The sequence below is a fragment of the Pelodiscus sinensis genome, chromosome 1 (assembly GCF_049634645.1).
Source record: "Pelodiscus sinensis isolate JC-2024 chromosome 1, ASM4963464v1, whole genome shotgun sequence".
Classification (NCBI taxonomy): domain Eukaryota; kingdom Metazoa; phylum Chordata; order Testudines; family Trionychidae; genus Pelodiscus; species Pelodiscus sinensis.
In genome coordinates, this window is record NC_134711.1 from 136,832,933 (window position 1) to 136,856,729 (window position 23,797).

General features: G+C 46.2%; 1 protein-coding gene and 1 long non-coding RNA gene across 4 annotated transcripts in view; one reads left to right on the plus strand and one right to left on the minus strand.

The window, feature by feature from the left end:
• Positions 1 to 18,883, minus strand: part of LOC102448373 (transient receptor potential cation channel subfamily V member 6-like) — a 98,093-nt gene extending 79,210 nt beyond the window's left edge. The window contains exon 1 of one of the 3 annotated variants that reach the window (XM_075903092.1): positions 18,322 to 18,819. In XM_075903092.1, the coding sequence (XP_075759207.1) occupies positions 18,322 to 18,449 (128 nt within the window). In that variant the 5' untranslated portion in view covers positions 18,450 to 18,819. Of the gene's footprint in view, positions 1 to 18,321 lie in introns of all 3 variants that reach the window. The other 2 variants (XM_075903066.1, XM_075903100.1) reach the window with 2 other exon arrangements.
• The window catches only part of LOC142819037 (uncharacterized), a 43,371-nt gene continuing 24,084 nt past the window's right edge, over positions 4,511 to 23,797 (plus strand). The window contains exon 1 of the long non-coding RNA XR_012896727.1: positions 4,511 to 6,713. This is a non-coding gene — a long non-coding RNA (uncharacterized LOC142819037). The remainder of the gene's footprint in view (positions 6,714 to 23,797) is intronic.

The following is a 23,797-nucleotide window of genomic DNA, read 5'->3' on the forward strand; positions in this document are numbered from 1 at the left end:
GAGAAATTGGAGCGAGTCCAGTGGAAGCCAATGAAAATGATTAGGAAGTGGGCGCATGACGCTACTATCAGTTCCTTCTGTAAACTATGAGCATTGTAGCATGCTAGTTCCAGTGAGACATTACATGCCATGGAACCTCAGCTTCGTAAAAACAGCGGTAGCCAGCAAAGTCCCTGTGCCACTGACATAGTATCTATGGTAAAAATCATATTACAAGTCTTTGTCTTCTCTTTCTCAGAAATTTTGCCGCATGCGCTTACCCTGTTACCACTGGCAGGAAAACTGTGGCCCCAAGCTCCAGTACTTATAACAAATCTGTTTCACCTGTTGCTTTATTTACTTTAGGTGGAAACCTAGTTCACATGCAGCATTTGGTCATGCCTCAAATGATTCATGTTCAGTAAGAGCTGGTCATGCCAAGGTTGCAGGAATTCTTCAGGTTCTGCTTCAACTGGGTTTAAAGTGTTTTCAGCAGAACTGATGCACAGCCTCCAATATTCAAATATCTTCAGATTGAAGTGAACCTGCTTTTTCTACATTCAGATTTCATTGCAAGCCCAGATAAATCTCAGATTCCCCTGGATTCTGGCATGTTCATTTGTGTTTGCCAGAACCATAATCCAACAATGGTGCCTGACAGGTCCAAAAGGCTCTACAACCTTATGTTGTTTAATCCTCATAAAGTAAATATCATACCTCTTTTACAGAGGGGGAAACTGAGGCATTTGGGTTTGAAAGAAGTATAATACCACCACATATAGTGGCCTGACACACCCAAGGTCACACAGTGATTGAATCAGTTGCAAAACTGGGATTAGAATTAAGGAATTCCCTACCCTGTGCTATTTGAACTAAACTGCACTGTCTAGAAAACAACCCTGCTTGCTTGCTTTCAGACCGTATGCCCAACTCCCAGAATCAGTATTAGCAATTGTACTGAAAAATGCATGCATCGCTTTGAAACAGGTTCATGAGTTTTCATCAGAACTGGCTCTTCTGAACTCTGTGGTTGTTCTGTTGTTTGAAAAGTCCTGGGTGAAAGAGCTCAGTTTAACATTTCTTTTGGAGCAGTTCCCCCCCTTTCATTTTTATAGCTATGCATGACTCAGAATCATAACAAAGTGATCCCAGCATGATAAAGCAGCAGAGGGGTGGGTGTTTGTTGTTTTGTTCCTCACCATTGACACCACCCCCACAATACAGCATCTTTGCCAGGGCCCCAAGTTCATTTGTGTTGGGTTTCATGCATATGCCACTCTGCCATTAGAGTGCTGCTCAAAGAGGTTAGCAGATTATCAAATACCCTGGAATGGGCCAGAGCAGCCACATCAAACACCTGCTGGGCCAATTGAGGAGTCTCACATTGCCCTTTTGGCCCTCAGTCTCTGCCCCGGAGTTTTGGCACCATAATGCAGGGAGAAGGGCACTGGACTAATTCTGGAAACCTGGGTTTTTGTGGCAAGCTCTAATGGCTTTGTGTTTCCCTTTACCAAATGGGAATAATTATGTGCCATGTAAAGCACTTTAGGATCCCAGATTTAAAACAACATATAAGTGCCACTACTGTGTTCTTTGCAACTCTTTTTTCCCAGGGACACCCCTGCTATTGTGATATATGCGGGGAAAGGCTGCTTCTACCCTCTCCTCCCAGTCCTCAGTGCTAGGGTTGCCAGGAGTCTGGTATTGGACCGGACAGTCCGGTATTTGCACGCTTTGGCCAGTAAAAAAAAATCAGAAAATACCAGACATGTGCAATGTCCGGTATTTTCTGATTTTTCTGGCTGTGCACTGGACCGAAGCCTGGCGGGGGTGGGGAGAGCGGCTGGGAGTCCCAGCTGGGAGGTGGGGCCGCGATTGCACCTTCAGCCCTCAGTCGGTTGAGTGTGAGGAGGGGTGGAAGCTTCCTCCTCGCTCTTGCGTCGCCAGGAGCCTGCGCAGGACAGGCAGCAAGTGCCCAGGTCAGTCCCGCTTCCCACCGGCCGATTTGCTCCCCCCCCCCCTTCCCGGCTGGTCGGTTCTCTCCCACTTCCCCTCCTGATCTTCCCCGGTCAGCCTCCTGCACCGCCCCCAGCTCTGCTTCCCGCCGGCCGGTTCCTCTTCCTGATCTCCCCGGCCAGCGCCGCTGAACCCCCCCCAGCTGTGCTTCCTGCCCCCCCTTACTCTCGGCCAGCCCCGCCCCCTCCCAGCCGGTCCCTCCCCCCCATGAAGCATGTCCGTTTTTGTGTGTGTGTTTTTTTTTTAATGACTACCTGGTAATCCCTAGCAGGTTCTTGGAGCCTTTTTTTTTTTAACTCAACAACTTTGGTTCCCACCCCTCTTTTTTTTCCCCTTCAACAAAATGTTTTCCCGGTGGGGTTTTTTTGGGGAGGGGGGGTGGTTCAGTATTTTTGTTTCAGCCATCTGGCAACCCTATACCTCACCTAGCCATGGCAGCAAGAAAGAGCCCAGGTATTGTGCTCCATGTTTCCTTGCTATTATCACTCTTTTACATTCCTCTGACTAGCCATGGGGAGCCAGTAAAAGCAAAAATGGCTGCAACCTTTCTGCTGTTGCTGTTCAAATATTTTCTTGGGAAAAGTATCATGCCTAAACTGATCTTTGTAGCTTGAAACTGGAATCCAGCAGCCTCTGTTTACTTCTGTATTAGAGCATTCTAGAGCTGAGCCACTGAGCCCTAAAACCTAGTCAAAAAGCTAACCTGGGCCTTATGTGCCACCAACTTAGCTTCTCCTAGACCAGGAAGTTCCTGGCCAGGCCACTTTGACCAAGTCAATCTTTGCATTGCTGTTACACCACCACACTGAAAAGTAGCACAGTGAGCACATTCTAGGATCCCACTTTTTCCATCCAACCTAGATGGGAACCAGATGGGATCCCCTTTTATTTAGCAATATGAGCAAGACAAGTATTCACAATCTACTGATGCCTATTTGTGAGCCTCCTGGGGGTCACAGCCCCAGGCAGAAGGACCATATGATTAAAAAAAAGTAAGACTGAAATCTGTGTTGCAGAGGGTATTGTTGAGCTTAATCTTCAGAAGTCATTAGGTTAAAAAGATGCAAGTTTTGGGATAACCCACAATGGAGTGTGGAACAGATATGCTGCGTTCATGGTAGTTTAGAGATTTTTTCTCCCAAATTTCTGCTGCAGGAAAAGCAGATCACTATAACTGTTCTGTTAGTGCCCAATGAAGAAAGAATTCCCTGAAGGCTTGTACAGAAGCAAGAGCACTAGCTAATTTCATAATCCGAATGACTGCATAGAGCAGCAAAGCAAAGCCATAATTTACAACAAGGAACACTTCTTTGTGAAATGGTTCTGCAAAGTCCATCTGGATTCTCTGCCAAGATCTATCTAACAGTAAACCAAGCATTCGGGTGCAGGCATATCCTGCACAAGCTAAGAACTCCCTACATTCATTTCAGCATTAATGTGTCTGGCCACCACAAGCCACTTCTTGCTATGCTAACACCTTTCAACTGACTTGCTGCAGTTCATTCTGAATGTGCTCTTGTAATTCAGTTGGCACACCACCAAGGATACCAGAGTACAATACTCCCACAAAACATAAGGCTTGTCTAATGGGCAACTGACTAGATTAGCAACTGCAAAATTCAAATAGCTTATTCTGCAATAGCTATTCTGATCATTTCTCCATGTAGACTTCACCTTACTGACTCCTGAATAACAAAGTAGAATGCACAATACACCTGCCAGTGTCCTCATGTTGCTTTTTCAATGTCCTCACCTGCAGAATGGAGCCATAAGCAGTTACCAGCCTCAGTCATTCAGAAATCAATAGTATGGCTGAAAAATGAGATTGGCTTTAAAATAATACACACTTTTATTTACTTTCTGCTTTTTGAACTGTTAGAATGCACTCAGTTCCCATTTCCAAATTTTTCTTTTGTTTCTAAATGAAAGCTGAGATTCTTAATGTATCCGTACGACTCCAGCAGCTGGGACTTGAAAAACACCAAATATTGTGAAATGCACACTAACGTCACAAAAGCTGGTAACACAGCATAAGCAAAAAGATGACAGTGCCAAATTCCATCCCACTAACCTCTTCACACATCTCGGCTGTGTCCAGACTGCATCCCTTTTCCATAAAAGGGATGCAAAGTAGACACATCGCAATTGCAAATGAAGCGGGGATTTAACCCCCCCCGCTTCATTTGCATAAAAATGGCTGCCGTTTTTTTCCGCGTCGGAGCTTTGCTGGAAACAATCGCCAGTCTAGACGCGGATCTTTTGGAAAATAAAGCCTTTTCCAAAAGATCCCTTATTCCTCTTAAAATAAGGAATAAGGGATCTTTCGGAAAAGGCTTTATTTCCCAAAAGATCCGCGTCTAGACTGACGCTTTTTTCCAGCAAAGCTCTGAGCCGGAAAAAAGCGGCAGCCATTTTTATGCAAATGAAGCGGGGGGGGATTTAAATCCCCGCTTCATTTGCAATTGCGATGTGTCTAATTTGCATCCATTTTACGGAAAAGGGATGCAGTCTAGACACAGCCCTGCTGATATGAAAACCACCTGCTTCAAGTGTCCTTTGTGATTTTTACCAGCAATCCAAAAAGTCAGCATACCCCAACCAACCTTTGCAGGATTTGGAGTTACTTGAAAATTTCTAGAAGAGATCAGAAAAAGAGTTTTAAACCAGGGGCTATTTAATCTCATAGTAGCACGTCCAGGGGAATGAATGGTGGATGTCCCATTACTTGAGACAACCTACCGTTATTTATGTGAGATACTTACATGGCCCCCATTACCACTGTCTCCTCATACCTCTGCCCTGAGGAGGAACTCAGGCACGGAGAAGACAGGCCTAGGGTCTTACAAGAGGCCTGGTTGGGCAAGGGGATTGAATCTGAGGCTTGCGAGGACTGAACTAGCACCATAACCACTAAACCAGTGGTCCCCAACGTGGTGCCCGCGGGTGCCATGGCGCCCACCAGACCATTTCTGTGCACCCACCAAGTGATCAGGGCCAGCCCCACCCCCGGGCACGTGGCGCATGGGCAGTGCTGGCCCCTGGGTGCGCAGCGTATGGGCAGCCCCTCCCCCAGGTGCACGGCACAAGGGCTGTGCCAGCCCCAGGTGCGCGTCATATAGGTGGTGCTGGCCCTTGGGCGTGCAGCAGAGGCGTGGCACTGGCCCTGGGTGCACAGCACATGGGCAGCCCCATCCCTGTGTGCGCGGCGCATGGGCTGTGCCGGCCCCAGGCACGTGGCGTATGGGTGTTGCCGCTCCTGGGCACGCGGCACAGGAGCGGCGCCGGCCCCAGACACACTGGGCATGCGACACAGGAGCGGCAGCTCCTAGGCATGCGACACAGGAGCGGCACCAGCCCTGGGCATGCAGGGCATGGGCTGTTCCAGCCCCAAGCGCATGGCATATAGGAAGCCCCACCCCTGGGTGTATGGCACAGGAGCAGCACCAGCCCCGGGAGTGCAGCGCATGGGTGGCGCTGGCACCGGGCACGCGGCGTATGGGTGGCTCTACCCCTGGGTGTCCATGCGGCCCCGCCCCCGGGTGCCCGGCGCGTGAGTGGCCCTGCCCCCATGCGCCTGGCAGCCCCAAAAGGTTGGGGACCACTGCACTAAACCATCTTTTCTCTCTAGTCTAGGCAAAGCCTTGGGAACACTACCTTGTATTAGCTCTGAGGAAACTGCGAGGGGGGCAGCAAACTGAATGGACCAAATAGCCTATAAGGCTTCTGCACCTTTGAGTTCATCCATTATAAATAGAAATGGGCTGAATCTGAACCAGGGGTGGATTTACCATGAAACAAACAGTGCTGTTACACTCAGCCCCCAGTGGCAGGGCGGAAAAGCAATGAAAACAAATGCCTCATTTCCCGGCTTTGTGCTGTATGTCCTAATGGTTGTTCTTGTGGTAATGCCCACAAGGTATTTAGTGTGCACATGAGGGCAAGGAACAAGTTGATAATGAAGTTGAATGGCCCATTAAGGAACATTTAGCTCATAGACACTAGAACATGCCTGCCCTGTCTGAACTTGACTTAATGGACTTTTCCTCACACAGAAAGTGAAGGGTCAGCTAGAGATGTTTCAGGACCCCAGAAAGAAGAGCCAGCCAGGGAGAGGCCGGCTCGGGCAGGAGCCTGGAGTAGTTCAGCTTGGGCTGGGGCTGCCCCTTTTTGTGCTTAACTCTGGCTTTTCCCAGCCCAGGTGATGCCTGGTTCCTCTTGGTCAGTGAATCAGTGCTTGCACAGGGCAGTGACCGTCACCCTCTCCTTGCTTCTGGCATTTCAAAAGTGGCGGCAGTGGAAATTTTACTCCTGTTGCACCAAGGAGCACAGATGCCCAAGGGCTCGCTTTCAAGCTGCCTCCTATATAATCCTGGGTCAGGGCAATGTCCACTGGGCCCTCAGAAGGGAGGGGCAGAGTGGACTATGAGGGGCTGTGGGGATGAGCCCAAAACAGCAGAAGGGGCAGCGGGAGTGAGCTGTGAGGGGTGGTGCAGTGGAATAATTACCCCACACAAGGTAATGAGGGGAAAAGAAGCCTTCCAGAGGCTGCACAGAAATCCTAGCCAATGAGAAGAGCGCTCATTAGGAGCCAATCAGGGGAAGGCTTGTGGAAGCAGCCCAGTTATAAGGGGCTGCTGAGCAGAGATTATTCTCTTCTGCTATTCAAGGGGGAAGGGTGGACTGCCACAGAAGTACCTAGTTAGACCAGTGCTGAGGAGGTAAGCTGGGCTAACGGGGCCCGTGGCTGACCATTGCTAGACTGTGGGCCTTGCTGGAAGGGATAAGGAGGTGCTAGGGCTATGAGGGAGGTGGCCTAGGGACATAGGCAGCTGATTATTCCCCACTGGCTGGTGACGTGTAAGTAGTCAGTAACCAGAATGCAGGTTGCTCCTGAGGCAAGGGACCAGCTGAGAGCCTGCAATTGGCCAGTGAGATCAGAGATTGTGATTTTGAACAATTGCTTATTCGTTCAAAGACAATTCTCATACATGTTGTTCTAATTGATGCACATCATCCTTTTTTTAATTTTTACACATTATTCACATGAGTGCATGCAAATACAAGGTCTGTGTCTACACTGGCCGGTTCTTGCACAAGAACATCTTGCACAAGGGTTCTTGTGCAAGAACTCTTGTGCAAGAACACATCCACACTGCCATGTGCTTTTGCGAAAGACCATCCATGGCAGTGTGGACATTCTCTTGCACAAGAAAGCTCTGATGGCCATTTTAGCCATAAGGCTTTTTTGTGTGAGGAGCCCCTGCTGTGCATCCACACTGCCCTCTTGTGCAAGAGGGCTTATACTTGTTAGAAACGACTGTAGCTCTTGCTCAAGAAGCCCTGTCTTCCGATGCCCTACTGTTAATTTTCTTGCACAAGAGTGGGCGGGCAGTGTGGACTCTGTAGGTTTTTGTGCAAGAACCTGCCAGAGTAGACAACATAGCCAAGCTGTTTTCTAGATCCAAAGTTCTCAAATTGTGGTCCAAGAACTCCATTCAGGTGGATTGAAGAAAGGCTATTAAGTTTTTCTTATTAAAAAGGACTCTAATCCAAAACACTTTACAATAGTTAGTACAACCATTTGGAAAGATCATTTAGTAGTCTACCAAGACCCTAAACTGTTTTTAAGTGGCCAATGGAGGGTAAAAAAACCTACGGAAACAATGAAGGTTTTTTAATGTACTTCCTATTATGATATAGGAGGAAGGAAAAAATAATGAAAAATGGGGATGGAAGAGGTGATAAGAGAATGTTCTTTTTCTTGACTGGGTCCCCAGGGTGAAGAGCAAAAAGGAAGCAGAGCACAAGTCCCCACTAATTCTAAATCCTCCACTGATCTGACCAGTCCATTATGCAAATTCTCCCCCAAGCGTCAAATTTTTAGATTCAGATTTGAATGTAAACCTGGTGGTTTGAAAAGTCTCTTGCTGAATGATGTAGTAAAATAATTTAGGTATTTTTATAACACCATACTAAAGGAGGGACTATGAGCAAAAAGTCATAAAAGTAATATTTCATCTTTATACAGCACTCTACATCCAAGGATCTTCTGGAAATTTCTAGAGTCAAACTGGGTGTCCCTGGAAATTTCTAGAGTCAAACTGGGTGTCACAACACTCTGAGTAGTAGTATCTCCATTTTACTGAGAGGGAAACGAATCAGAGAGATTAAGTGGCCTGGCCAAGGTTATTAACTAATTCACTGGCAGGGCTGGAAACAGAATTTAAGATTCAGCACTCCTGGGTTAGCCCATTGCTCTGAACTCTTACATATCCTTGCTGGAAATCTTGTTACTATCTAAGGGTACGTCTACACTAGCTCGTTAGTTGGAGCTAGGTAGGGTAATGAGGGCAAGTGGAGTTGCAAATGAAGCCTGGGATTTAAATATCATTCCACAAGGAGTAACGGTAGTTCGAATTAGGATCTTTAATTCAAACTCCCTACTCCGTGCCATGTGTAGCTGGGTCACAGAGTTCAGACAAAGGGGGAATTTAAAAATGGCGGTGTCCGGGAACATGCAAATGAAACCCGGAATATTTAAATCCTGGGCTTCATTTCCACCTCCGCTTGCCCTCATTACCCTGCCTAGCTCGAACTAACGAGCTCGTGTAGACGTACCCTATGGTGTTTATACCTAAGGGCTATGTCTAGACTGGCATGACTTTCTGGAAATGCTTTTAATGGAAAAGTTTTCCGTTGAAAGCATTTTTGGAAAAGAGCGTCTAGATTGGCACGGACACTTTTCCACAAAAGCACTTTGGCCACGGTCGCTTTTCTACAAAATCTAGATGCACTTTGGCGCAAAACAAATCTCAGCTGTCTACACTGGCCCTTATGCGCAAAAGTTTTGTGCAAAAGGGACTTTTGCCCGAACGGGAGCAGCATAGTATTTCCGCAAAAAGCACTGATTTCTTACAGTAGGAAGTCAGTGCTTTTGCGGAAATTCAAGCGGCCAGTGTAGACAGCTGGCAATTTTTTTTTAAAAGCGGCTGATTTTCTGGAAAAACTGGCCAGTCTAGACACAGCTGGTAATGTGCAAACAGAATAAGTCCTGACTAGTAATATATATACACTCAGTATTTTAATAGGGCCACTTCCACAAAGCTGAAAACAAATACTGTATGAGCTAAATCATTTGGGAGGAAGAATTAAATCAGAAAAATGTAATGATAATGGGAAGTAATCACCTTATTAGATGCTCAAAAGCCACAATCCCACTAGTAAGGTGGGATTGCTGATTAAAAAGCAATCTTGTTTAGAAGGGTGTGAAGGCTGCTATAAAAATAATACATAACAAACTGAAGAAAGGGGAAGATGATAGTAATGAATATAAATCAGATGTTAGATATTGTAGAAAATTGATAAGGGAAGCAAAGCATCTCACAGAAAATTTATGTACAAAAGCAGTAAGGACAAAAAGGACTTTTTAAAAAAATGTTAGAAACAAAAACAATCATGGCACTGGTACTAGTCCATTACTAACTAGAAATAGCAGAATTAGCTATACTAATGCTAAAAAGGCTGAAGTGTTCAATAAATATTTCTATTCTGTATTTGGGGAAGTACAGATGACAATTTTATTATATGGTGATAACTCTTTCCATTCCACTGGTAACTGTGGAAGATGTTACATAGATGCTGCTAATGTTAGACATTTTACAATCAGCTGGTCCAGATAATTGGCATCCAACAGTTTTAAAAGATCTGGCTGAGGAGCTCACTGGCTACTAATGTAGATTTTCTATAAGTCTCAGAACACTGGGCAAGTTCCAGAAGACTGAAAGAAAACATTTGTTCATCAACTTAATTAAAATGAAACAATCACAGAAACCGTTTGCTTACCTTGTCAAATATTAAACTTTCACCTTTTTTTAGCAGTTTACATTTAACACAGTACTGTACTTTTGTTTTTTGTGTATTTTTATGTTTTGTTTTTTTGGGCCTGTGTTCCCTGATAGCTTACTCCTGGTTCCAAATGTGATGTGTGGTTGACCAGTCTGTTTATAACTTTGGTGTTCATAACTCTGAAGTTCTACTGTAATCAGAGGGGTAGACAGAGCCACCAGGCCCCTGGACAAGGTGGAAAAGTGGCTCCATGCTCCTAGAAGGGGTGGGGCTTTGGATGAAAGGAATAAAGCTGGGGTAGCCAGCCATCAGCCCCACCAAGGTCACACCATGCTCCCTCCTACGCTAGTCCTTAAGGATGCCCAGAGCATGGTGTGCGGGGCTCAGGCTACTGCCACAGTAGCAGTAGTGGCTAGGGTTTCCAGATGGTTTAACCAAAAATACTGAACCCCCCATCCCTCCCCAAAGGACCCTGAGAGTTATTAATAAAACAGCATTAAACAGCATGGCCCCTTTAAGAAAAGTCTTTGGGATTTTTGCTGGTGGCCATCTTGTTTTCTTGATCTGAGCCAGAAGGCAGCTTCCCTGCAGAACCAGGTAAGCAGTGGGTCCGGGAACCCGGGAGGAGAGGCGGGGGCTGGGCCTAGTTGCTGAGTGTGTGTAGGGTTGCCAGGTGTCTGGTATTTTCACCTCCTAGCAGACAAAAAAATCAGAAAATACCAGACATTTTAGGTGTCCAGTATTTTTTTTACCGGATAGGAAGTGAGAATACCAGACTGTCCAAGTCAATACCGGACACCTGGCAACCCTAGTAGTGGCAGTGGTGGCTGCAAGCCCCAGGCCTTTTTGAATCAGCAGTAAATATGGGATTTTGGAAAACAGAGTCTAACTTAATTTCTTTTATAAGATTACAGGTTTTGTTGAAAGAGATAATATTGATTTAATTTAATTAGGTTTCTTTAAGGCATTTAACTTGATACTTTGACATTCTGATTTAAAAAACTATAATTTTATAAAATTAACATGGCACTCATTAAACGCATGAAAAGCTAAGTGCAAACTGCTAATTGTCATCAAGTGGGTATGTTTCCAAGGGAGTCCCATAGGGATTGGTTTTGGCCCAATGTCATTTAACATTTTATCTATGCTCACAAAGAAAACATAAAACCATCTCAAATTTTTGTTAAGTGCAAAATTTATTGTAGCGGTAAATAATGAACAAGGACAAGCCAGTGATTCACAGCAATCTGGATCACTTGGTAAACTAGAGGCATACAACCAGTATGTGTTTTAATACCAATAAATCTAAATGTATACCCCTAGGAACAAAGAAATGTAGGCCATAATTGCAGAACCAGGGACTCTGCTGGGAAGCAGGGACTATGAAAAAGATTTGGGGAATGGGGTAGATAATCAGTTGAATATGAGCTCCTGGTGTGATGCCATGGCCAAAAGAGATAATGTGATCCTGGGTTGCATTTAAAGGGGAATCTTGAGTAGGGTAATAGTTATCTCTATATTTGGCACTGGTACATTGGCTGCTGGAATGTTGTGTCCAGTTCTGGTACCTATAGATCAAGATGGATGCAGATAAATTACAGAGGGCTCAAACATAAGTCACAACAATGAATAAGGGATGGAAAAACCTGCCTTATAACACTCAAAAGAGCTCACATGATTTAGCTTCACAAACAAATTTAAGAGACGACTTGATTGCAGGCTACAGATCTATATGGGGACAAATATTTATAATGGGCTCTTCAGTCAAGCAGAGAAAGGAATAACATGATCCAGTGTTTGGCAGTTGAAATTTAAACATTCAGACTGGAAATAAAGTGTAATTTATTAAAAGCAAGAGTAACTATTAGAATCTTCACTTTCAACTTTTAAATCAACTTCTAAATGTTTTCTTCTAAAGTTCTGCTCTAGGAATTATTTGGGGGCAGTTTTATAGTCCGCGTTAGACAGGAGGGCTACTTCTAGACTGCCCCCTCTTGTGCAAGTAAATATGCAAATGAGGCGAGGAGGTGAATATCGCCATGTCTCATTTGCATACTTAATGAGCTGCCATTTTTGCACAAAACCCCCTTCTTGTGCAAGAGCTGTTCTTCCTGGAAAAAAAGCATCAGAACAGCTCTTGAGCAAGAGGGGTTTTTTGCGCAAAAATGGTGGCTTGTTACGCATGCAAATGAGACACAGCAATATTCACCACTTCACCTCACTTACATATTTTCTTGTGCGAGAGGGGTAGTCTAGACATAGCCAAAATCAGATTAGACAATCATAATCTAGATTCCTTTTTGGTTTTGTAATCCATGAATCACTGACTGTGCCCCTCCTTGTGTAGTGCATGTCCAATATTGTCCCCATTTCAGCAGACCATTCCGCTGCCACCTGTCTTTCTTTTGAAGGTTGGATAATTATCAGACATGTATTAAAATCTGACCCTTAATTGCTACTCAGGCTGCCAAAGTTAGCAAACATGTATGAAAATGTAGGCCTTAGCCTCACCATGGCTCTATTTCTATATTGTAAAATGGAAATAATTGTTGCAAAATGTACTTTGCTAGTGTTTGTAAATTGCGTTGAGATCTTTGGATGACAAGTGCTATCTACTGTGCACATACACAGATTCAGGAGATTTGACAGTAAGCACTAACTCAGTTTAGAAAACAAAGTTAAATTGAAGGTACCAGGAGCAGTCAATACAATCCATTTTTGGGAGTGGGGGGCCCAGAGCTAGGGCCCTGGGCCCCTTCCCTGCATCCTAAGGTAGCTGAGGCTCCCTCACACACTCCACAAGGGGTCCCTGCCCTCCAGGCAGCCCTGCCTCCTCCTTTGTCCAGCTTCCAGGCTAAAAGGTGTTATCTGGTTGCACATACCCCACCCCACCTAAGCTCAGGTTACAAGAGAGCCTGAGCTATTGTTGTGTATGTGCCAAGCTGGGACTCAGAGTTATACCCAAAACTCCCATCCCCAGCTTGCTATGGGTGCAGTGCCCAGGGAAACTGAGGCACACACACAGTTACAACAGAGCCGCACAGGACAGTAGGAATCACATACACAATGACAAGTGAACAGAGTGAATACAATCCCCACTGTCACACCAACCGAAAACAAACTGTTAACTATCTAACAATAAGAGGGAAGTGACATGCTGACATTCCTGGGGATTACAAGCACTTTACAATAATGGGGTTGCTATTACTGTCACTATACAGATGGGGAAACTGAGACACAGATGCAAAGGTGAGCTGAAATTTTCACAGACAGTGAAAGAATGGGGAAAAAAGGATGCAGGACTCCTGAGTGTCAATTCCTGCACTAAGTACTAGGCATCACTGCCTCTCTTGAATTCTTGAAGGTAAGGTTGTTCTCACCTGACATTTTCCAGTCAGAATTGCAACTCCAAGAAAGCTAAGCCAAACATTCAAACTTTGGGGAGCTCCTCCTAAAAAAATTGAACTTTAGCTACTTACTCATCATTAGCAGATATCATGCAACTTGGGCTCGGTTAGAAATCAGTACATTCCTCAGAGTAGATGCATACCTAACTTAACACCAGTGTGACCTTCATTTATTACTTCATATGCATCCCGTTTGAAAATAATTTCCAGGAGGAAAAAGTATAAAAAGGAACATTACAAAAATAGCACTAACAGTCCATTCTCTAATTCCCACTGAGGTACATCTTGTTCTTTCCTCACCAGACTAGTTCAGGACTACCCTTTATAATACATTACAACTGGATGGCAGCATATAATACATTCCAATTTAAAAGGACTCAAGAGAAAGGCCTTCTACCACTCCAATCAGAAGACTGCCTAATAAATTCAACAGCCTAATAAATCTCAGTATTAATCATCAGATGTGCTGAATGCTTTGAGAAGTGTACTATTGAGAACACTCCAGCACTGGCAGGTTGATGGACTGTAAGATTATGATATTTTCAAATCTAATGTCTATGATTTTTTTTAAAATAGATCTTTGCCACCAACAGACAGGGTCTTGTATACACCTGGGCTGTGTCTAGACTAGCAAGTTTTTCCGCAAAAGCAGCCACTTTTGCGGAAAAACTTGCCAGCTGTTTACACTGGCCGCTTGAATTTCCGCAAGAACACTGACGATCTCATGTAAAAAATATGCTGCTCCCGTTCGGGCAAAAGTCCTTTTGTGCAAAAGCTTTAGCGCAAAAGGGCCACTGTAGACTGCTCAGATTTGTTTTGCGCAAAAAAGCCCTGATCGTGAAAATGGCGATCGGAACTTTTTTGTGGAAAAGCACATCTAGATTGGCACGGACGCTTTTCCGCAAAAAGTGCTTTTGCGGAAAAACATCCATGCCAATCTAGATGCGCTTTTTCGCAAATGCTTTTAATGGAAAACTTTTCCATTAAAAGCATTTGCAGAAAATCATGCCAGTCTAGATGTAGCCCTGCATAATGATGTTCTTCTTGAAAGGCCCCAGGCTAACATCAGTATAGGGCACGGGCCTCTTCCAGAGCAGTGCTGGTGAGATGGCACCAGATAAGCCCACAGTGCCTGATGACTTGCCAAAGTACTGAACCTTGTCAACACCATTTGAAGTTAGTGGGAGCCGGGAGTGGTGAATTCCTCTGAAAAACAGCATCTAATTCATCCCTGCTCTTATTCTGATGAAGTGGCTTTAGGCCACAGAGCCAAATTCTAGCCTTATTTACACTCATACAACCTCACTGAGGTTGGATAGTGTCAATGAGGTTAGAATTTAGCTCATAAAAATAAAATGGCTATGGGCTGTTTGAGTTATACAATAAAACCTGAGATAAAGATAAAGAAGTCTTAAAACACAACTCGTAAGCATCAATCATGTCTGAGAGGTTCACAATCATCATTGCTATGTTGACAGGCCAGCAACATGGCAGGATGCCAGAGTGTGCTATTCCACAATCGCCAATCTATGCAATCATCCAGAAGAATGCACCAGCCTGTTCTACATGAAATGCCAATTCCCCTAGGTCCGTGGTCCCCAACACGGTGCCCACGGGCGCCATGGCGCCCGCGGGGGCATTCGTGTGCGCCCACCACGTGCTCGGGGCTGGGCTGGCCCTGGGCACGTGGCGCATGCACAGTGCTGGAGCCAGCTCCAGACGCATGGTGAGTGCTGGGCACTTGGGGGCGGGGAGGGGGCGCCGGCCCCGGGGGCGCGGCGCTTGGGGGGGGGGCGCCGGCCCCGGGCACGTGGCGCTTGGAGGCGGGGGGGGGGGGGAACGCCGGCCCCGGGCGCGCGGCGCTTGGAGGAGGGGTGGGGGGCGCCGGCCCCAGGCGCGTGGCTATGGGGGGGGCACGCGGCTATGGGGGGGCCCCGCACCCATCCCCTGGTGCCCGGCGGGCGAACAGCCAAGCCCCCTGGCGCCCGGCAACCTCCACAGGTTGGGGACCACTGCCCTAGGTCAACGTGAGGTATATACATCCCACAGCAGGCATGTGGCTGTTCATCTATCACGTTACTGTAGATAGGATTCGGTAACCTAGGCATTGCCATACTGGATCACAACAGTGGTACGTCTAGTCCAGTATTCTGTCATTGGTTGTGGCCAATACCACGTGTCAGAGGAAGGTGGAAGAGACCCATTCAGTAAGAGCATGTCCTAAGGACAGGTTTCTTCTGAATCGCAGGCAACTATGCCCAGATCATCAAAATTAGTTAATGAGCTTAGGTGTCAAAACTCATTGGATGATCTGGACCTTACTGACTATCTTATCTTGTAAAGCATGAGGATTTGTATCTTTTGCATATTATTTATAACTCTTGTTTTCATTCTCATGGATGCATCTAATCCTTTTTTGGATCATGCCACATTCCAGACCTTAGTCACACCTACTGACAACAAGTTCCACAAGTTAATTTTGCATTGCTTAACAAACTACTTCCTTTAATTAGTTTTAAATGTATTGCTTTTCTATTGTATTGAACATCTCTTTGTCTTGTACTATGAGAAGAGGTAAACAGAAATATTCATTTTACCTTCTCTATCCCATTCACTGTGTTGTAAACCCCTTTCAGGTCTCCTCTTATACCGCTCATCGTTACACTAGACAATTTCAGTCTTTTTAGTCTCTCCTCACTATCAGTCTCTTTATGACTTGAAATCATTTTGTCATCTACCTCCAAGCCCCTTCATTTTCTGTAATCTCCTTTTTGATATTGAATGCATCATTACAACAGATGGTGCCCATTGATTTCTATAACAGCAATGCAATAATTTTAGAGACATTCATTCCCTTTCCTAACAACCATTTTTGCTGGTTTTGGCCACCATTGCACAATTATACTCATTTAACAATACATTAAATCAGCAATAAAGTACATTGTTTAGTGCAGGGGTGGGGAACCTTTTTTGGGTCAGGGATTGCTGGCCCACAGAAAAATCAGTCAGGGACATCACACAAGTGAGAAGTGGCCCCCAACAGAGGAGGAGAAAGACACTTCCCACTTCCCCTCCCACACCAGAGTCTAGGGAGGTCCAGACTAATAGATTTTGTGTACTCCACCCCTGTGAGGGGCAGTGGGAAGGCTGGAGAGCCAAAGCAGGCCCCCAATGCTGGAGGCGGGGGAGCACTGAGCCTTGGGGGCCAGTTCCAGGCAAGCCGAGGGCTGCATCTGGCCCCCATGCCTGAGTTGTCCCATCTCTGGTCCAGTGGTTAAAACAGGGGAGTCAGAAGCAAGATTTCCAGGTGCTCTCTTGGCTCTGTCACTGTGCAAGTGACTTAGTCCAACTTCTCAAAGGCATTTAGGCACCTAACTACCATTGAAATCAGTGGAAATAGGAGCCTTTGAGTATTTGGGCTTTAACCTCTCTGTGCTTTAGCTTCCCTATCTGCAAAATATAGATAATGATGTTTATCCAAGGATTAATTCGTTAACATTTGAGAAGCGCTTAGCCATCCTCAGATGGAACCTGCTATAACAGTGCAGGGTAGGCCAGTAGCACGCAGCACTGGGATTGCAGTGACTTGGGTTCTAGGCCAGTCTTTGTCCCTGGCCTTCTGGGTGACATTGGGCAAATCATTTCCTGTCGCTGCGCTTGCTTCCCCATCTGTAAAATAGGAATAATGACCATCTCTGTAAAGCACCTTGAGATGTACTGATAAAAAGCTTTGTAGAAGAAATAGGTATAATTGAATTAAGCATGTCATAAGATTTGCTACGGCATCTTGGATGGCTAATCAATGTAGTCCTCAGGTCAAATGTGTCCAACCACAGGAAATCAGCACCACAATAGCTAATCTGTTGCTTACATCTGTGTCCCAGAATCCCTGGCATAATAGTCAGACTTCCCTAATTGGTTTGCATGTGGACAATCCTCTCTGTCTACTGTGCTTAGAATTATGGAGGTTCTTTGTTCGTGGGCTCTGTCTGGGAGGAGAATTTTCTCTGCTCCCACTGCCATACCACCACCACACTCAGAAAGACCCTTCTGAATTGTGAGGACAGCAGGCCCACACCAGGCACCTCCCACTCTCAGTTACCGGCTGTGGGGGCAGCCCTAGTGCCGCTCCACTCCTGAAGGCTGACAGTGACACTGATTGAAGAACATCTAAAGTCAAGTGAGAGCCCCATGACTCCGAGAGGGGAGAGAGGACTAGGATACATCCCTGAAAGCCACAATTCTTAGGACTCAGCCCTCCAAGTGAACCTGAAGGACACAATTTGATGCCAGCCCTTCACAGACCAGTTAGGAAAGGGAGGTCTGTGAGGATGAGGCAGCAGGAAGCTGTATGCTCAGGACATGGGTTGCTCCTAATGTCTCACTGCAGAGACCTCCTTATTGCTCTGTGGCCGACCCAGGCCAGGAGCAGTGCCCTTTCCTTCCTGAGTACTTGTGGGAAGGAAGAGGCATTTCTGGAGACTGAGACCAAAGTGGCAAGAGGTGATGGTGCCCCTTGCCACAAACATATTTCACTAGGAGGTGAGCATTAGTTGTGAGTCTGCCCCATCTCTTCCGAGGCACCATCATGCCACACTGATAAAGGGCAGAGCACTGTTCATGAGACACAGAATAGGACAGGACCCCCATCAACATTTTCCCCCTTTGACTGGACCAATGTAGGGGTCCCACTTCGAAGTGCACACCTGTGTGAGGAAGATTTATTTAAAGTCTGCTGATAAGTATCTCAAGTGGCATGGTTGCCCTAAAGACAGGGACACAGGAAAAGACAGAAGTGCTTCTCTGCTGGCTGGAGATTAGGTTTTTTGCCTCCTAAGCAGGTGAAAACTACAACCAGCTTTTCCCTTGGGGCTCTAGTGACAGTGTTTTGCATAGTTGTCTTGTTAATGTGAAATGACAGGATTGCCTGTCTAGAGGGGAGAGAGCCAGGACATAGACAAATACTCAAAGCCCATTCTTCATTTACCAGCTGCAGGAAGAGCCCCAGAAGGAATGACATAAGAGAGACGGGACTGAAGGAAAAGTAGGAGGGAGCTGCGAGGCTGGGACTTACCTTTTCTGCTGCAGCAAGTTGATTTCATCCAGGCGTCTGTCCCAGGATTTTTCACTCTGAAACCTATGCCACAGAGAGTTCCAAAGCCCGAGGAGCAGCCTGTGATCCCCAGACAGGAACATTCCCATTGTCCTGTGTTGTCTTCAGCTAACTCAGACCTGCTGCTCTATCCCCTTCTTCCTGTGTTGTTTCTTAGTGAATGGCGCTCTGCCTCCTCGGTTCAGGATGTCACAGTGATCTGAGTGGGAGACGGATGCTTCCTTCAGAAAATGTCAGTTTGGGAGACAGGTGGATGGTTATAACATTTGGCTTAGGCAGGCACCTGGCTGTGTCTCAGACAGATACTACTTGCTGGCAAGTTGCTGAGAGCAAGAACACACCCCTCTTTACTAAGTTACCTTCTGATTTAAAGAGACACAGCTTTGTTTCGAAGCTTCTCATACTCCCACATGTCTGTTGAGCAATCTCACTTCTAAGTTACAAAGAACTTCCACTGAGTATTTTAAAGCTGATAAGAAGGGTTTTTTAAACAATAGCAAAGGATGCTTGGGCCTTTTGGTATTTGGAGGACATATGTGCTTCTCTGGGACTTTCCCTGTTCAAGACGACAGAATGAAATGAGACAGTGCATGGGAAATATAGCCTAGCCACACAGAAAAACTGCTCCAAACAAATCTGTCCCTCCCACCACCGCCATACCCACAAACACATGCAGCAAAATCATTTGATGGGACTAGGATGACGATGTGTCCCTAAAAATGTTAACAAAGATGTTTCCAGTTCTATCCCACAGTTTCAACTGATTGTATATAAAACAGTGTTTTGTCTAGGTTTTTATATGTATGGGCTGCCTCTGGTGAGCTGGTCACAATGATTAGAGCTGGGTGACATTTTTAAAGAAAATAATTCATGTGGTGAAAGGTGCAGTTCGGGTCAACTCAAAACTATTTGTGACTTTTAGATGAATTTACCATATGGACCAAAAATTTGTGGAAGAGGAATTTAGACATAATTCACAAACCGGCAAGAAAAGAAGTACCAGAAGAAAGTGAAGGCAGGTTTGGGATGTACTCATCCAGCATGTGGGTGATACAGGTTCAATTCTCCACTCTCTCTAGAGAATTACAGAAGAGTTCTCTGACCACAAGCTGTTCTGAGGTGGTGGGTGCCTTTCAATAGCTCTTGTTCCGTAAATAATTAAATATTGGCACAAACTTAATCTTGGGCCTCCTGTGTGTGACCTAACATGGACTAGGGTCATCCTCACACTCTTTTGCTCCCAATAATAATTATCATTACAAATGACTATGAATTGCCACTATGAAAGACAATGGGTAGTTACTGAGTTAAGAAAAGTGTGTGAGAATGAAGGCGTAGCGCAGTGATTAGAGCGCTCACCTGCCAAAGGGAATGTGGGGAATCAAACCTGAATCACCCATGCTCTGGATGAGTGCCCTAGCTTCTGGACTAAAAGTTATGTGGCAGGGCCCTCCTCTGGCCATTTTATGAATATAGTGTTTGGAAAAATGCCCCAAACTAAACTAGTTCAATTTCCCAGAATTTCTCAGTGTTCGGGGTTGATTCTACCAGTATTGATTTACTGGGCCAGCCAATGAACTGAACAAATACTTATCTGGCAAGATCTGCTGAAAACAGCCTGGCTCAGCACATTACTCCTGGGCTGCGTCTAGATTGGCATGATTTTCCGGAAATGCTTTTAACGGAAAAGTTTTCCGTTAAAAGCATTTCAGAACAGAGCGTCTAGATTGGCACGGATGCTTTTGCGCAAAAGCACTTTTTGCGGAAAAGCGGCTATGGCCAATCTAGGCGCGCTTTTCCGCAAAAAAGCCCCGATGGCCATTTTCGCGACTGGGGCTTTTTTGCACAAAACAAATCTCAGCTGTCTACACTGGCCCTTTTGCGCAAAAGCTTTTGCGCAAAAGGGACTTTTGCCTGAACGGGAGCAGAATAGTATTTCCGCAAGAAGCACTGATTTGTTACAGTAGGAAGTCAGTGCTTTTGCGGAAATTCAAGCAGCCAGTGTAGACAGCTGGCAAGTTTTTCTGGAAAAGCAGCTGATTTTCCGGAAAAACTGGCCAGTCTAGACACAGCCCTGGGGAAATTCTGCATAACTGGACAATGCAGAATTTGTTCAGAATTCCTTCAGCCCTGCGCAGATACAAAATTTGTGTCAGCATCCGCATCTGTATCTACCAAAATGAGCCACACATCTACATCCACATCTGTGGAAGTGGATACCTGAGGATCTAAAGCAGATATCTGTAAATTTGCAGGATTCTAGATACAAAATTGGTATCCACATCTGCCAAATGTGCTGTGGATATCGATGGATTTGTAGGGCACTGTCAGAAGGCGTGTGGACTGCCTCGCCAGGGGTCCAACAGTGCACGCCCCGCTCAGCATCACACCGATCCAAACCCTCTCCGTGTGCTCCTTGCCACCCACACCGCCGACAGTCTGACGACGTACCATCCTGAAATCATCCGCCTCCTGACTGACTTTTGGGCTAGCCACCAGGGGAAGGTAGGGGAGCTCGGGCCCTCCCTCACTCCAAGCCCGGACCCAGGGCCCTAAGGACTGGGACAGAATCCCAGTTCCAGTTGGTGGGGGTTCCGACCTGTAACGCACCAACCCCCCTGGGTCTCTTCCTACCTTCCCTGTGCTTTCTGTGGTTCAGGGTCACCCCTTGCTCTCCTCTCGGCACCCTCTTCTCCCGGCAGCGGCGCCTCTTTTAAATGTCCTGCTGCCGGCACGTCCAACATGAAGGGGGGGGGGGGCCACGTCAGCGTCCTTGGCCACTCCCCCTCTCCTATTCCCGGATGCCTCTGGTCCGGGCCAGCCCCGCCGGCCATCCCAGGCATGCGCGGTCTCGGCAGAGGCCAGTGCACCCATGCCGTGTCTTCCCCTGCCCCTCGGGTCCCGCAGGGCTCCGGCACGGGGCGCAGGGCTGCCTCTCCCAGCCCCCAGCCGCGGCGGAGCAGGTGGAGCACTGTCAGGGCTGGAGCAGGGCAGCCACTTCTCCCCAGGATGCTGGGGACAGCGCGGCCGGAGTGCGGGGCAGTGGAGCGGCCCCATCGCAGGCACAAAGGGCACATCTACACAGCAGGGCTAAAGCCAAAGTAAGTTGTGCAACTTGAGCTACGTCAATTGTGTAGCTTAAGATGAAATAGCTTATTTCAGCTTTGGGCTCTGTCTACACATCAGGAAGTCCGGGTTAGAGTGCTCTTCCTCTGACTTCCCTTACTTCTCATAAAATGAGGGTTATAGGAGTCAGAGTAAGAAGTCCTCCAGCCCAACATTATTTCATCATTATGTCAATATATAACTGCTTGTAGTGTAGACATGGACAAGGTTATTTTGGAATAATGTCAGTTATTCCAAAATAATGCTGCTGTGTAGACATAGCCTAAGAATTCTACTTATTTCCCCCTTTGATATTTTCATATCCTTTGCGCCTTGCTTCCTGTACCCTTCCTTTTTTTCCTCCCCCCCCCCCCTTTTCCCCTATTTATTTTGGGTCTGCACATCCTAAACTCAGAACTCCGGTCATCTGAAGAAGGGCTGTGCCCACGAAAGCTCATGATTCCATCTACATTATTTGTTAGTCTATAAAGTGCTGCCAGACCATTTGTTGTTTTTTCAGTTTAAGAATTCCATGTTACCCCACAGAATTGGAGCTGCTAACTGCCACTAGTGGCAGCTGGGCTCTGCAGAACCAGGCTCATCATGAACAAAGTACCAAGTCCAGCTGCAAGGAAGACACTGCAAGTTTTAGCTACCCAGCTTGATCCTGATGACAGGAGAGGTCCTGGGAGACCCAGCTCTGGCACTGAGAAAGGAAGTGCAACACCACACATTTACCAGCTCTGTGGGTGTAAATGTTTGGGCCAGGGGGGCACTCTACAGCTGGACTCTGGGGGAAAGAGGGTGCAGGTGTCTGGGTTCTGGGGATGCTTCATGATTGGGCACTAGGGAAATGGGAGTGTGGGTGTGTAAAGCAGGGAATGCCCCACATCTGAGCTCTGGGCTGGAGAAAATGCAGGTATCTTGTCTCTGGGGACTCTATGCAGCCCCCTCTAGCAGTGCCCAATTAGAACTGTATTGTCATTGGGGTTTCTTTAACTCTCTGCTCCTGTTATCTGTTATCTGTATTGTTGTCATACTGGTTGACAGGTACTTGGAGGTAAATTACCAAAATTATTCAAACTGAAGTTATTATAGTCTGTTATTTTGACAAATAAGCTATGCGGAAATTTAAAATATTGTGATCAGAATTTTTAAACTTTAATGCAGAATTTTCAGTTGTTTGGTGAATTCCCCCAGGAGTAGCATGTGCATCTCAAAGACCAGCCCCCATCAGACCTCCAATACTCTTCTCTTCTCCATCCCCAACTGGAGGATTATTGATAGTCCCCTTTCAATGAGTCCTGGAATCTCTCTTCCTTCTGCATATACAGTAAAGGGTGCGTCTAGACTGGCAAGATTTTGCACAAAAGCAAGTGCTTTTCCGCAAAACCTTGCCAGCTGTCTACACGGGCTGCTTGAATTTGCGCAAGAGCACTGACTTTGTAATGTACAAAATCAGTGCTTCAATACTTTCACACTCCCACTCGGGGGAAAAAGCCCTCTTGCGCAAGAATACTTTCGCAAGAGGGCCGTGTAGACAGGGAAGAACTGTTTTCCGCAAAAAAGCCCCGATGGCTGAAATGACGATCGGGGCTTTCTTGTGCAAAATTGTGTCTAGACTGGGCACAGATGCTTTTGCGCAAAAGCACTTGTCAATCTAGATGCTCTTTTGCGGAAATACTTTTAACGGAAAAGTTTTTTCCGTTAAAAGTATTTCTGCAAAATCATGCCAGTCCAGACACAGCCTAAAGTGTGTAGGGGATGGTAAGGAGTGGAGAAGGGAAAAGAGGCCTTAGTATCACTTCCCATCAATTGCAAAACTTTCATGGTCTCCCCAACAAAATTCACAGATGTCCCTGTTCTATGGCTTGGAAATCCTCCTCCCAGATCAGGATCCCTGGACTTACGGGCCAAGAATCCTTAATCTTCCTCCTTGTCCCCCTGCCCCAGACTACTTTGCCTTGCCAACTGGAGCTAGATTTCAGCCCATGCAAGTGTGTAGAGAGAAAAGGGAACGTGTCCACACCTGTCCCATGGCACAGGGATTAGGTTAGGGGAGGCTACTATTAGAGAGTGGGGAACCTACAATGTGCCTTAGCCAGCACAATGACAAAAGTGGTGGGGGGAGTGAGGAGGGAACAGCCTGATTCTCTACCTGTTGTTATTAGGAAGGACACAGCACTGGGGCATGAGCAGGAATACCAGCACTGCTGCACTGTGCTACGGACAGGTTTGGCACTACCAGCAGCCAGTCTGCTGAATGCTGTAAGCATAAACCTCGTGAACTCAGATTCTATCTTGCTGTAGCTGGCAATTAGGAACTGACCTA